The sequence below is a fragment of the Astyanax mexicanus genome, chromosome 10, assembly GCF_023375975.1.
Source record: "Astyanax mexicanus isolate ESR-SI-001 chromosome 10, AstMex3_surface, whole genome shotgun sequence".
In the NCBI taxonomy this organism is placed as follows: Eukaryota; Metazoa; Chordata; class Actinopteri; order Characiformes; family Acestrorhamphidae; genus Astyanax; species Astyanax mexicanus.
Window position 1 is genome coordinate 11,307,542 of NC_064417.1, and position 15,122 is coordinate 11,322,663.

The 15,122-nt window shown below is 40.3% G+C and overlaps 1 protein-coding gene and 2 long non-coding RNA genes across 11 annotated transcripts in view; 2 read left to right on the forward strand and 1 right to left on the reverse strand.

The window, feature by feature from the left end:
• Positions 1-14,120, forward strand: part of LOC103043385 (FA complementation group A) — a 42,206-nt gene extending 28,086 nt beyond the window's left edge. For 2 of the 7 annotated variants that reach the window (XM_049483855.1, XM_049483856.1), the window contains exons 36-42: positions 77-215; positions 421-483; positions 1,234-1,336; positions 1,429-1,504; positions 7,256-7,403; positions 11,048-11,131; positions 13,285-14,120. In XM_049483855.1, the coding sequence (XP_049339812.1) occupies positions 77-215; positions 421-483; positions 1,234-1,336; positions 1,429-1,504; positions 7,256-7,403; positions 11,048-11,131; positions 13,285-13,371 (700 nt within the window). In that variant the 3' untranslated portion in view covers positions 13,372-14,120. Of the gene's footprint in view, positions 1-76; positions 216-420; positions 484-766; positions 1,069-1,233; positions 1,337-1,428; positions 1,505-7,255; positions 7,404-11,047; positions 11,132-13,284 lie in introns of those variants that run through there. The other 5 variants (XR_007440845.1, XR_007440846.1, XM_049483858.1 and 2 more) reach the window with 5 other exon arrangements.
• The window catches only part of LOC125804701 (uncharacterized), a 338,968-nt gene that overhangs the window by 43,652 nt on the left and 280,194 nt on the right, over positions 1-15,122 (reverse strand). The window lies entirely within an intron of this gene.
• Positions 2,294-7,246, forward strand: LOC125804698 (uncharacterized). Of its 3 annotated transcripts, XR_007440854.1 has the most exons (6): positions 2,294-2,535; positions 3,011-3,403; positions 4,803-5,339; positions 5,593-6,472; positions 6,612-6,752; positions 7,087-7,246. It is a non-coding gene; the product is annotated as an uncharacterized LOC125804698 (long non-coding RNA). The 3 variants fall into 3 exon arrangements; XR_007440852.1 differs by lacking the exon at positions 2,294-2,535 and having other exon boundaries at positions 2,680-3,403; positions 5,593-6,416; positions 6,641-6,752; XR_007440853.1 differs by lacking the exon at positions 2,294-2,535 and having other exon boundaries at positions 2,680-3,403; positions 4,803-5,312; positions 6,218-6,472.

Consider the following 15,122-nt stretch of genomic DNA (forward strand, 5'->3'; position numbering starts at 1 on the left):
TACAGTCTAGTTTTAGAAGTATTATAGCGCTTTGAAATGATATAGTAGAACTCATGTAGAATATCATGTGTTGCAGGTCTGCAGACGGTCTGTTAGCTGTTCCCTCGGCTCCTGCTCCGCTCCTGGCTGTGTGTTTATACACTACGTTCCAAAAGCAGGGTGGTGACACTAAGCATATTACAGCAAACCTTCCACTATCTGACCACAACCGAGAGGTGCCACCTGCTTTCCCTGCAAACACTACACACACTAGCACACAGCTGCTAAAGCTATTCTTGCACACACACCTGTTAATGCTCTGTTCATATGATGGAAATATCAGTATCCTACTTATAGATGCATGATATAGAATCTGCAATAATTCTTGTCTTGAAGGGGTCTCAGAAGTGTGTGTGTGTGTGTGTGTGTGTGTGTGTGCAGGTGCTGGTTTACCTGCTGTTCTTCTATTTAACAGACTTCCTCTCAGCGCACCTGAAACCCCAGGTATTCCCTCACATTGTTTACAAACAGCAGTTCTATCAGAGTGTGTCTCAGACTAAATCAAAACACAGCAGTGTTCAGGTTTGCTTTTCTTACTGAACAGATCAGACAGTGCCTTGTAGGAGCCAGAAAGGCTTAAATAAACACTTGATTAGCTGATTAGCTTGATAATACAAGGGTTGTAACTACTGTAAGCGAGATTGAAGGTTTTCTTTCAAGCATTCGTTTCGGTGTCTTACTATGGGATACGCCCCTTCTGCCTTCTTCTACACATTCTGCTCTACAGGCCACCTAAGCTAAATGACATGCTCAGGAAGCGCTGGATTTTACGATAACTGCTCGCGGTTCACTGTCAAAAGCCTACGCCGCAGACTGACGCCCAAGTCAGCCTGTCGGGCGGGGACCCGCTCGTATCAGGTGATGAGACTCCGCCCATTACCCTCGCCCCCCTTCCTACTCTGCTAAAAGCAGAAGAGGAATGAGGATGATATGGACGATAGATCTGAATTGATGACGATGACTAATTCGAGGATTCCCCGTTCCCTCCCTCCGCCCAGATGGGCAGAGTTTCTGTGGCATAAGCGGAAGGTGCGTATCCCATCGTGAGACACTTGAGTAACCTAAAGTTTTCCTAAAATCAAATGTAAAAAATCACAATCATATGTAAAGTTTACATTTCATGCAGATAAAGTACAAGGCTTTCTAGTAGTCATGGTTTAAACACAAAACTAAATGGCGCGTGTGTGTGTGCAGGTTGATAAGGTTTTGAATCACTCCAAAGATGTCAGCGTCCACCTTTTGACCCTGTTGGTAGATTATTTTGATTGGCTTTCACTTTTCCACCAATCACAATCTGGTATGGGAAGTTTTATACAGAATATAAGCACATTTCATAGATAAGGGTCAGTTGAACAGGAGTTCTGTTTTCACTCCTCTTTCTCTCCACAGAGCACATCATCTACCGCTGCATCGCCAAGCTGACCCCGGATACACTCCTCCGACTGATGCCTTTTGCCCTTTTCAGGTACAGCAGCAGGTGGAGCTTTTCAGCTCTTTAACAGATATCACTCTTTACAGGATCAGAGGTCAGAGAATATCATTCTGTACAGTCATTAAAAATAGTTTGGTAAGACAGTGTAGTACTATAAAGAACTGGGATTTGGTTCTGTGCCAGATTAAAGGACATAGTTAGATTTAGATAGCACCAAGAGGCTTTTCACATAAGTTTCATGTAAAAGAGGCCTTTTTCCAAAACTAAATATTTGTCATACAACAGATAACCAATCAGATCTAAATACAGTTAATATTTTAATATTTTCAATTAGACATAGTGTGTGTGAATGTTCACTTCTTCTATCCAGGTAAGGGTTTCTCCTAGACTTTGGAGCATTGCTAGACTTTGATTGCGTTTAGTCTCGTCCTCAGACCCCCAGCTTATCTTAAATGTAATCCAGAAAACACAGTTCCTCTGCTCCACAGCTCAGTGCTGGGGGCTTTATACTCCTCTAGCCCACACTCGGCATGATGAAGAGGGGATGGATCATAGATATCAGATTAGAGTTAAAGATAGGGCTAACGCTGACATGCAGGATCTTGGAAACGTACACAAGTTGTGGAGAGTGAGAACTGATTAACGTTGCAAATTGCATGAAGTGAGCCAACAGCCACAATTATGGACAAGTGTTACAGTGTTTTGGTGTCTCTGTGTGTGTTTATGGTGTTTTGGTGTCTCTGTATGTGTTTACGGTGTTTTGGTGTCTCTGTATGTGTTTACGGTGTTTTGGTGTCTCTGTATGTGTTTACGGTGTTTTGGTGTCTGTGTGTTTATGGTGTTTTGGTCTCTGTGTGTGTTTACGGTGTTTTGGTGTCTCTGTGTGTGTTTACGGTGTTTTGGTGTCTGTATGTGTGTTTAAGGTGTTTTGGTGTCTCTGTGTGTTTACGGTGTTTTGGTGTCTCTGTGTGTGTTTACGGTGTTTTGGTGTCTGTGTGTGTTTACGGTGTTTTGGTGTCTGTGTGTGTGTTTAAGGTGTTTTGGTGTCTCTGTGTGTGTTTAAGGTGTTTTGGTGTCTCTTTGTGTGTTTAAGGTGTTTTGGTGTCTGTGTGTTTATGGTGTTTTGGTCTCTGTGTGTGTTTATGGTGTTTTGGTGTCTCTGTGTGTGTTTACGGTGTTTTGGTGTCTCTATGTGTGTTTAAGGTGTTTTGGTGTCTCTGTGTGTTTACGGTGTTTTGGTGTCTCTGTGTGTGTTTATGGTGTTTTGGTGTCTCTGTGTGTGTTTAAGGTGTTTTGGTGTCTCTGTGTGTGTTTATGGTGTTTTGGTGTCTCTGTGTGTGTTTATGGTGTTTTGGTGTCTGTGTGTGTGTTTACGGTGTTGTGGTCTGTGTGTGTGTTTACGGTGTTGTGGTCTCTGTGTGTGTTTACGGTGTTTTGGTGTCTGTGTGTGTTTACGGTGTTTTGGTGTCTGTGTGTGTTTACGGTGTTTTGGTGTCTGTGTGTGTTTACGGTGTTTTGGTGTCTGTGTGTGTGTTTAAGGTGTTTTGGTGTCTCTGTGTGTGTTTAAGGTGTTTTGGTGTCTCTGTGTGTGTTTAAGGTGTTTTGGTGTCTCTGTGTGTGTTTATGGTGTTTTGGTGTCTCTGTGTGTGTTTACAGTGTTTTGGTCTCTGTGTGTGTTTACAGTGTTTTGGTGTTGTCTATGTGTGTGTTTACAGTGTTTTGGTCTCTGTGTTTATGGTGTTTTGGTCTGTGTGTGTTTATGGTGTTTTGGTCTCTGTGTGTGTTTAAGGTGTTTTGGTGTCTCTGTGTGTGTTTACGGTGTTTTGGTGTCTCTGTGTGTGTTTACGGTGTTTTGGTGTCTCTGTGTGTGTTTACGGTGTTTTGGTGTCTCTGTGTGTGTTAAAGGTCTTTTGGTGTCTCTGTGTGTTTACGGTGTTTTGGTGTCTCTGTGTGTGTTTACAGTGTTTTGGTCTCTGTGTGTGTTTACAGTGTTTTGATGTTGTCTCTGTGTGTTTTTACGGTGTTTTGGTCTCTGTGTGTGTTTACGGTGTTTTGGTGTCTCTGTGTGTGTTTACGGTGTTTTGGTGTCTGTGTGTTTACGGTGTTTTGGTGTCTGTGTGTGTGTTTACGGTGTTTTGGTCTCTGTGTGTTTAAGGTGTTTTGGTGTCTCTGTGTGTGTTTACGGTGTTTTGGTCTCTGTGTGCGTTTAAGGTGTTTTGGTGTCTCTGTGTGTGTTAAAGGTCTTTTGGTGTCTCTGTGTGTTTACGGTGTTTTGGTGTCTCTGTGTGTGTTTACAGTGTTTTGGTCTCTGTGTGTGTTTACAGTGTTTTGATGTTGTCTCTGTGTGTGTTTACAGTGTTTTGATGTTGTCTCTGTGTGTGTTTAAGGTGTTTTGTTGTCTCTGTGTGTGTTTACAGTGTTTTGGTGTCTGTGTGTGTGTTTACGGTGTTTTGGTCTCTGTGTTTAAGGTGTTTTGGTGTCTCTGTGTGTGTTTACGGTGTTTTGGTCTCTGTGTGTGTTTATGGTGTTTTGGTGTCTCTGTGTGTGTTAAAGGTCATTTGGTGTCTCTGTGTGTTTACGGTGTTTTGGTCTCTGTGTGTGTTCACAGTGTTTTGATGTTGTCTCTGTGTGTTTTTACGATGTTTTGGTGTCTGTGTGTGTGTTTACGGTGTTTTGGTCTCTGTGTGTGTTTACAGTGATTTGGTGTTGTTTTGGTGTCTCTGTGTGTGTTTAAGGTGTTTTGGTGTCTCTGTGTTTACGGTGTTTTGGTATCTATGTGTGTGTTTACAGTGTTTTGGTCTCTGTGTGTGTTTACAGTGTTTTGGTGTTCTCTCTGTGTGTGTTTACGGTGTTTTGGTCTCTGTGTGTGTTTACAGTGTTTTGGTGTCTCTGTGTGTGTTTACGGTGTTTTGGTGTCTCTGTGTGTGTTTACGGTGTTTTGGTGTCTGTGTGTGTGTTTACGGTGTTTTGGTGTCTGTGTGTGTGTTTACGGTGTTTTGGTGTCTCTGTGTGTGTTTACGGTGTTTTGGTGTCCCTGTGTGTGTTTACGGTGTTTTGGTCTCTGTGTGTGTTTAAGGTGTTTTGGTGTCTCTGTGTGTGTTTATGGTGTTTTGGTGTCTGTGTGTGTGTTTACGGTGTTGTGGTTTCTGTGTGTGTTTACAGTGTTTTGGTGTCTCTGTGTGTGTTTACGGTGTTTTGGTATCTGTGTGTGTTTACAGTGTTTTGGTGTCTCTGTGTGTGCGTTTAAGGTGTTTTGGTGTCTCTTTGTGTGTTTACGGTGTTGTGGTTTCTGTGTGTGTTTACAGTGTTTTGGTCTCTGTGTGTGTTTAAGGTGTTTTGGTGTCTCTGTGTGTGTTTACAGTGTTTTGGTCTCTGTGTGTGTTTACAGTGTTTTGGTGTTGTCTCTGTGTGTGTTTACGGTGTTTTGGTGTCTCTGTGTGTTTAAGGTGTTTTGGTGTCTGTGTGTGTTTACGGTGTTTTGGTCTCTGTGTGTGTTTAAGGTGTTTTGGTGTCTCTGTGTGTGTTTACACTGTTTTGGTGTCTCTGTGTGTGTCTGAGGTGTTTTGGTGTCTCTGTGTGTGTTTGAGGTGTTTTGGTGTCTCTGTGTGTGTTTACAGTGTTTTGGTCTCTGTGTGTGTTTACAGTGTTTTGGTGTTGTCTCTGTGTGTGTTTACGGTGTTTTGGTGTCTCTGTGTGTGTTTACGGTGTTTTGGTGTGTGTGTGTTTACGGTGTTTTGGTCTCTGTGTGTGTCTGAGGTGTTTTGGTGTCTCTGTGTGTGTTTGAGGTGTTTTGGTGTCTCTGTGTGTGTTTACAGTGTTTTGGTCTCTCTGTGTGTTTAAGGTGTTTTGGTGTCTCTGTGTGTTTACGGTGTTTTGGTGTCTCTGTGTGTGTTTACGGTGTTTTGGTGTCTGTGTGTGTTTACGGTGTTTTGGTGTCTGTGTGTGTGTTTAAGGTGTTTTGGTGTCTCTGTGTGTGTTTAAGGTGTTTTGGTGTCTCTTTGTGTGTTTAAGGTGTTTTGGTGTCTGTGTGTTTAAGGTGTTTTGGTCTCTGTGTGTGTTTATGGTGTTTTGGTGTCTCTGTGTGTGTTTACGGTGTTTTGGTGTCTGTATGTGTGTTTAAGGTGTTTTGGTGTCTCTGTGTGTTTACGGTGTTTTGGTGTCTCTGTGTGTGTTTACGGTGTTTTGGTGTCTCTGTGTGTGTTTACGGTGTTTTGGTGTCTCTGTGTGTGTTTACGGTGTTTTGGTGTCTCTGTGTGTGTTTAAGGTGTTTTGGTGTCTCTGTGTGTGTTTAAGGTGTTTTGGTGTCTCTGTGTGTGTTTATGGTGTTTTGGTGTCTCTGTGTGTGTTTATGGTGTTTTGGTGTCTGTGTGTGTGTTTACGGTGTTGTGGTCTGTGTGTGTGTTTACGGTGTTGTGGTGTCCCTGTGTGTGTTTACGGTGTTTTGGTCTCTGTGTGTGTTTAAGGTGTTTTGGTGTCTCTGTGTGTGTTTACAGTGTTTTGGTCTCTCTGTGTGTTTAAGGTGTTTTGGTGTTGTCTCTGTGTGTGTTTACGGTGTTTTGGTGTCTCTGTGTGTGTTTACGGTGTTTTGGTGTCTCTGTGTGTGTTTACGGTGTTTTGGTGTGTGTGTGTGTTTACGGTGTTTTGGTCTCTGTGTGTGTCTGAGGTGTTTTGGTGTCTCTGTGTGTGTTTGAGGTGTTTTGGTCTCTGTGTGTTTAAGGTGTTTTGGTGTCTCTGTGTGTGTTTAAGGTGTTTTGGTGTCTCTGTGTGTGTTTAAGGTGTTTTGTTGTCTCTGTGTGTGTTTACAGTGTTTTGGTGTCTGTGTGTGTGTTTAAGGTGTTTTGGTGTCTCTGTGTGTTTACGGTGTTTTGGTGTCTCTGTGTGTGTTTACAGTGTTTTTGTGTCTCTGTGTGTGTTTACGGTGTTTTGGTCTCTGTGTGTGTTTAAGGTGTTTTGGTGTCTCTGTGTGTGTTTAAGGTGTTTTGGTGTCTCTGTGTGTTTACGGTGTTTTGGTCTCTGTGTGTGTTTAAGGTGTTTTGATGTCTCTGTGTGTGTTTACGGTGTTTTGGTCTCTGTGTGTGTTTAAGGTGTTTTGGTGTCTCTGTGTGTGTTTACAGTGTTTTGGTGTTTGTGTGTGTTTAAGCTGTTTTGGTGTCTCTGTGTGTGTTTAAGGTGTTTTGGTGTCTCTGTGTGTGTTTACGGTGTTTTGGTCTCTGTGTGTGTTTACAGTGTTTTGGTGTCTGTGTGTGTGTTTATGGTGTTTTGGTCTCTGTGTGTGTTTATGGTGTTTTGGTCTGTGTGTGTGTTTACGGTGTTTTGGTCTCTGTGTGTGTTTATGGTGTTTTGGTGTCTCTGTGTGTGTTTATGGTGTTTTGGTCTCTGTGTGTGTTTATGGTGTTTTGGTCTCTGTGTGTGTTTACGGTGTTTTGGTCTCTGTGTGTGTTTATGGTGTTTTGGTGTCTCTGTGTGTGTTTACAGTGTTTTGGTGTCTGTGTGTGTGTTTATGGTGTTTTGGTCTCTGTGTGTGTTTAAGGTGTTTTGGTGTCTCTGTGTGTGTTTACAGTGTTTTGGTGTCTGTGTGTGTGTTTATGGTGTTTTGGTCTCTGTGTGTGTTTAAGGTGTTTTGGTCTCTGTGTGTGTTTAAGGTGTTTTGGTGTCTCTGTGTGTGTTTACAGTGTTTTGGTCTCTGTGTGTGTTTAAGGTGTTTTGGTGTCTCTGTGTGTGTTTACAGTGTTTTGGTGTCTGTGTGTGTGTTTATGGTGTTTTGGTCTCTGTGTGTGTTTACAGTGTTTTGGCAGAAGTAGACCAGTCTGTGTTGATTCGAGCGGCAAAAGCTCCTGCGTTCCTTCACACAGTAGTGATGTCATACACCGCCCTACTGAAGCTTTTTTTGCATGGACACACGGACACCTGTAGCTCAGGGAAACCCCATCAGGTACGCACACACACAAACACACACACGCACGCACAGGTGCATAAACACACATCAGGAAGCTGGTGAATGTTCCAGACTTTGCTCTCCTCCACCTTCTGCTTGAGAATGCCCTTAAGATGTTCTATTAGGTTTAGGTCTGGAGTACGGCTGCACGATATATCGTTTAAGCATCATCATCACAATGTACACATGCGCAATAATCACATCGCAGGTCGTGCAATGTCATTTTGCAATGTTTTGATTCTTGACAGAAGTAGATACACAGCGTTGTCTCTGTGTCTTTTTAAATGACAGGCTGCTGCTGCCTGAAAAGTGTGAGTGGGAGGCGGAGCACGAGGGGGGGTAGAATTAAACACAAGATAACTGCATGGCCTCCATCCACATGGTTGGGCACGTGCTTGTAAATGCATTAATTCCAGAAAAACACTTTTATTTACCTTTTAAAAAGCCATTTAAATGCTTGAATAAAGGGCTGGGTACTGTTGTATTCCTCGGGTTTAAAGTGCTTGGCGGTTGGGGGCGAGGCTGGTGACGTCATTGGTCCTGCATTGTTTAATATCATGATATATATTGTCAAAAAAAAACATTTGCAATGTAGATTTTTTCCAGTATCTTGCAACCCTAGTCTAGAGACACGCTTGGCTGGTCCATCATCTTTACCCTCAGCCTCTTCAATAAAGCAGTGCTCGTCTTAGAGGTGTGTTTTGGGTCATTATCATGCTGGAACACTGCCCTGCCACCCAGTTTCCTGAGGGAGGGGATCATGCTCTGCTTCAGTATTTCACAGGACATATTGGAGTTAATGTGTCCCTTAATGAAATGTAACTCCCCAACACCTGCTGCACTCATGCAGCCCCCCCAGGTCATGACATTCCCAACATCATGCTTGACTGTAGGCATGACACACTTAATTTTGTACTCCTCACCTGATTGCTGCCACACATGCTTGAGACCATCTGAACCAAACAAATTAATCTTGTTCTCATCAGACCATAAAGCATGGTTCCAGTAACTGCAGACTTTCTTGTGTACAGACTTCAGAAGAGGCTCCTTCTGGGGTGACAGCCATGCAGACCAATTTAAAGTAGTGTGCAGCGTATGGTCTAAACACTGAGAGGCTGACCCCCCACCTCTTTAATCTCTGCAGCAATGCTGACAGCACACCTGTGCCTATCTTTTAAAGACAGCATTTGGACGTGGTGCTGAGCAAGTGCACCCAGCTTCTTTGGACCCATGGGTCCATTTAGCACTCTTTGGCTTTACACTAAAAAATGCAATCGAAGGTCTGGTAAAATTGAGACATTGTAGGCCTCACTCAGGAACTGAAAAATTGATGTCCAGAAACCAAGCAGTTGTGGACATTTTTAATACATATAAATTAAAGTTGCGGAAATTTTTTAACAATTTAAGGGAGCTACATTAAATGTATAGAGAAGATTAAAAAAATCTTGTAACCACTATACCTACATATTTAAATTGAGATTTTACTGTCTTAAAGGGAAAAAATCAGCTGGAGGGATATTCTGAGCGACAATATTAACTTGATAAAGTTCGCTTTTCCCCAATTTAGTTTTTTCAAATGTATGCAGTTTATTCAATATGCCGGGTATTGAGAACTTTGGGTTGCTAACAAATAGGAGAAGGTTATCTGCATACAATGTTTTCACCAGATATCCCTTCAAATGATTCACACTGCCTGAGTGAGGTAGCAAGTGGTTCAACTACCAAATCAATAAGCAGTGGGGAGAGACAACATCCTTGTCTTTTTCCCAAGCAAGTGTCATTAGTAAGTATTATTTTTTCAGCATTCAGAGATATCACTACTTCAGGGGTTGGATGAAGAGAGGTGGTGTAAATAACATTAAAAAAGAGTACCTTCCTTGAGTGAAATGCTTCAGATTGTAATAATATTTTGTATAGTAATCCATGAATGGGGGTCAGACTCGATTTGATCTGTGATAATAACTGTGAATTAGAGAGCTGGCGTGCCTGATGTGCCGGAAGCTTGACAGATTTGTCACCATGTTCTAGAGCTGCAGCTATCGATTAATTATAATTATTCGATTAATCGAGTAATCGGATAAAACAGAGAGCAATTAAAAAGACACGAGAAAACAAGACATTCCACTTAATAATGAATGATCAATTGTTTTTCTTGTATAGATAAGTTATATATTAAAATGTACAACATACATTTTCAAATTACAAATACAAATAAATAAAACATAATAAAGAAATAAATACCACAATTAAAAAAAAACATTTAATTACATTACTTTCAAATTTGGATTATTTTATGTATAAAATATAGGGTATCAATCAATAAAAAAGGCTTTGTGTTGTGTTCAGCTTCTGAACAGCAGAGATGTTGTTAGTTGTTAGTGTTGGATAAGCGCTGCATTCTTTTACCACCAAGCTGGTTCTCCAAAATATATCAGGACCTGTGGAATAATTGTGATACAGAAGTATTAAAAATTAAAAAGTATTACATTTTTTGTTTATTTACATTTTGGATTACTTGGGTGTAATTAAATTACTAAGATTAATGATACAGTAAGTTCATGGCCGTGCATTTATGAACGTTAAAATTGACACCTACTGCATTGGGGCACATTAGGCACTAGTGGTAATTAATATATTTTTAAATCCAATAAATAAGAGACAAACACTTCAGTATATCAACCACACGCAGTGAGGAAATCATGTATACAGTTTCCAGCCAAAGTAATGGCTTCAGCTTAGCCAAGTTTAACCTTTTTATTTTTTATATTCTGAATTCCACAGCACTGTGTTTACTGATTACATAAAGCCTGTATTAGTTCAACAACTTGTCTCTGTTCTACTAAACTAATCACACACACATTTGACAGTATTCCTAATGATCAGCACTCCACAGCGCTGTCGTTATGTTATTAAGGTACATTAATGTTAATCTCATTGATTTATTAAAAGTTATGTTTACCTGCTCTCTCTGCGTTCCGGGGGTCCTCAGCTGAGATGTGGGATACAAGGACCCGTTTCACCCCTACCATGTTCATGAAATTGATGTCGAGCCTTATAAATGTGTTGCTCTGCTCTAGCTGAAGAGGCCAGGTCGAACAATTCTTTTTTGATAAAGGTCAGGAGTAGGAGCCACAGCAAGCTGTATGTCTATATCTTCCATGTTTACAGCTTCTTTGACAACACCAGTTGTAAAAAGCGCTATACAAATAACTTTGATTTGATTTGGTTCAGAGATTATCTTAGTCAAAGTTTTTCCTTTTCTTATTTGAGCCATAACTAATAATTTGACCCCGCAAAAATGCCTTCATTGCTTTCCACTGCACGGGGGGGAGGGGGGTTCCTAGCATCAATCAGCTCTCTCATGTAGCTTGGTGTTAGCACTTTTTGAGTGGACTCTGCTCTTTTAAAATGCTGGATAATCTTGAGCACTGTGCAGCAGCTCAGTTTTAGGGTGTTGGCAATCCTCTTGTAGTTTTGGCCATCTTCATGTGGGGGAACAATTCTTTTTTTAAGATCCTCAGAGAGTTCTTTGCCATGAGGTGCCATGTTGAAACTTTCAGTGACAAGTATGAGAGAGTGTAAGAGTTGTACTACAAAATTGTGTGTGTGTGTGTGTGTGTGTGTGTGTGTTTGTATTTCAGATTCTGTGTAAAGGTCAGAAGATCTTGCTAAAGAGCATCAGTCTGAGTCGCCCTGGCGCTCTCTCTCACAGCCAGCAGAGCCAGGTACGCACACCTGACACACCCCAGTCCCAGCTCCATACACTCCACACAAGAAAACTCATCTGTACAAGTTATTAGTTAATTAGTTATTAGCACAAGTTATTAGTTAATTATATATATATATTAGTGATGTCAGTTGAACAAAAATTAAATCAGATAAATGTAATTGTGATTAATTACACGTTTTCCTTTTCGTAAGCTTTTAATAGTGGATATGTATATTGTAATAAAAGAATCAAAGTGTGATTATTAAAGTGGAATTGCATTAATATTAGTGTGATTGACCACACTAATATTAATGCAATTCCACTTTAATAATCACACTTTGATTCTTTCACATTTTGGGAGGAAGACAAAATAATAAGAAGAATAATAGATAATGTTTTTTCCTTAAAATGGGATAAAATTAGTCCTGCTGGAAAATAAAAATCTGCATTTCCATAAAAGTTGTCAAATGAGGGAAACATGAAGTGCTGTACTCCCAGTGTACACTGTACTGACTCCACTGACAGTGAATCAACAAAAGCAGACATGGGAGTGGTACTGGGGGGGGTGGGGGGGGATCAGACTACCCAGGGCCCGAATAGGGAGAGGGGACCATGAAAATCCTGTATTTGTTTTTTTCCATTCATGTTCCTTGTGTACTGGCATGGATAGGGGCCCACTAACATTGAGGGTGTACAGGGCCCAGAATTTGCTGCTACACCCCTGCCAGCAGATGACATGTCTCTCTAAACCTTCACTGGTTGTGGAAATTTCACTCTGGACCTCAAGCAGCTTGGACTGTGTGTGAGCATCTTGGGGATATGAGGTCTTTCAAACAAACATCAGGCTCTATCTACATTCCAACAAGCTGTTTGAGTTATAATCAGAAGCCTAAACGGGTGGAGTTTGCCTGGGATTTTAACTGGGACCGTGAGCTTTGGTCAGATGAGATCATAAGTGGGTCTGGTGTAAGTACGCAGAAAAACACCTCATGCTCACAGTTCGTTATGGGGGAGGATCGTGATGCTGTCGGCCTGTTTCTCCTCCAAAGGACTTGGGAATCTTGTAAGGATACATAGGATCATGAACTCTTTAAAATATCAGGACATTTTGAATCAGAATCTGATGGCCTCTGCCTGAAAACTGAAGATGAGTCATCACTGGGTCTTTCAGCAAGACAATGACCCTAAATATGTGGACAAATCTACTCAAAAATAGTTCAGAAGGCACAAAATCATCTCAGTCATCTCAGACCCTAGACGTCAACCCAATAGTAAACCTGTGGGGTGAGCTGAAGAGGAGAGTGTATAGAAGAAGACCCAGGAGGATTTAGAGAGAATGTACAAAGGAATGGTGAAAGATCCCTCTTTTTGTATTTTTTTTCTATCTTGTGAAGAGTTATAGGAGAAGGTTAAGTGCATTCTTATTCTTGCAAAAGGAGGTTGTACAAAAAAACTGACACCAGGGGTGCCAATAATTGTGGCACACGATTTAATTTGAAAGATTTATTTCCTAATGCGTGATTTTTTTTTCTTCACACCAAAAAAGGCACTTAAATTAAAGCTTAGATTTTTCTCTTTGTTTTGCATTGTTGTCCTATATTATATTTTAAAAATAATAATAATAGTAATTTTAGTAGAAGCCTTTAGAAGCACACTTCTTAAACAGGGGTGTCAATACTTATGTGCTGTATATATATGATTTGGCATAATGTAAATCTTGCAGATTTTCTTAATATTGTTTTAGAATTTAATGATGAATGGACCATTATAAAGTTGAGGCTTTTTTGTTTTTCGAAAAATGTTATCAGGGCAAAAATCTCAGTTCTATATTTTATATGGCATTTTCCAGTATTGGGAAGGTTGTGCATGTAAAAAAAAGTCAACTTTCAGTAACGATTACTACACTTCAGTCCTTTATTACATCTGAGAGATATAAGGGATCTGGCTTTAGAGGGCTGCAATATTCAAATAAACCAATCACTGTTTGGGTTTACTGTGATGAATCGAGGTTCTTTTAATGTGTATTATTTTGGTTACAGTGATTACGGATAAATGTTTTATTATACTTAAGGCAGACTGCAGTTATATTATGAAGCAATATAAATGTAGTATTGGTATTTTGTTCAAGTTGTGCATCTCAGACACATTTTCCCTCTGGTTTCTCTCCAGCTAGAGGCCGAATGTACAGAGCTGGATCCTGAAGTGGCTGCTGCACTGCACATGCTGCAATCCCACAACCTTGGCTTAGACGTCTGACAGGACAGAGAAGACACTTTACACCAGAGGTCGACTTGATAAATCAGCTGGTTGATGATGATAATTGGGCTGATGACCTGCAGTTTGTGTGAGAATATAACAGTATACTGTTCTAACGGAGACACACACTTATAGATAATGATATGACAATAATATATACTGGAGAACTGGAACACTAAACTCAATCATACCTATAAAAAAACATACAAATGCAATATCAGCATCAGAGAAACGTTATAATACAGAAACACTGCTGCAGTATTGTAATGTTTAAGGCTGTACGTTCTGACTTATCTTTCAGTTCTGATAATCAATAGGGTAATATTTACTGTTATAATTTGTGATGTACAATTAAAGTACACAGTTTGACACAGTAATCTGGTTTCACTGATCACATTTATTTGTGTGCAGATATTTTAATGTGTTTAGGCTTGAATGCTGCTCTGCTTCAAATGTAGAACTAGACTGAATCACCAGTGTTCGTTTAAATTCAGCAGATGGTTCAGTGAGTCCCCTTTAGTCCGGTACAGTTAACCCTGACAATGGAAGAAATTGCCGTGTTAGGACTTACAGATATGAAAAAATAAAGTGTGTGTTTTTAGTCAGATGGAGTGTATGAGTAATTAATCTTATTTAAAACTGAGGGCCATGTCTCACTTTTCAGTAACTGTCTCTCCATGTGTCAGCAGGGATAACTTTTTTTTCTGGTGTGCTGTAAAATGCATGATGAATGAAATAAATGATGATAAAAACTTAATTTTACACAAGAAAAAGAATTACTAAAGAATATCTCTCCAGTTCAAAGAAACACTGCATGGATAAAATCTACTACCTCCCCGTTGAACACTGTTGGCACTGCAGATTGTGCACTCAGCCAGGAAGCTAACTGCTGGACAATAATTTTTGTTTCTTTCTGTTGTTAAACAAGTGTGCAGGTGTGTTTGTGTATATGTATTTACCACAATACCTTATGATACGTTATATATTCTTGCTGGCATGACTAAACCCAAATAATCAATTGTTAGGCATTTACTTAAAAAAAAAAAAAAAACTAAAAACAGCATACATCAGCACAACAGGGGCCTGTTCCACGAGGTGAGCTAACTCAGTAAGTCAGGCTTTTTAAGACAAGCCTGGCTCATTTTGCACAAATTTCAGTTCCACGAAAGAGGCTAGACTTAAGCCTCGTTCAGTTAGTACAGCAACATATACGTCTGTACAAACCTGCTCTGTCCCAGGCTAGAGTAGACTCTTAGCTTAGCTGCAGCGCTTCTATTGGATGAGCCGTGTAATGTCATAGTCATGCGGGTGGGAAACAAAATCCAGGAACAAGGTTCCACCACGGTTTAACCCAATAAATTGCAGTGGATTTAGCAGATCATATAATATTTGTATACATTTAATCTAGTATTGCACTGTATTGGAAATGTGACTTAACATTGCAATTTATTGGTTAAATCTTAACAAATTCAGGCCAGTGTAAAATGAAATCCAGTATTTAATCACAGTTCTTTTTTTCACTGTGATGACTTGAGGGGAGGTTATAGATAAGGCAGAAAGAGGTTATCCATGTTTATTTTGTGTGGAGCTTCTTCTAGACACTTCTAGACAAACAGGCTTCCATTTCTGCACTGAGTCACTGCTCTCTCTATTCTAACTCAGAGTGCAATTAAGATAACACTCTAGCACCACTTACTGGAGAATTTATGCAACTGCATCTGCGGTTACTACATCACAAATATATATTTGCA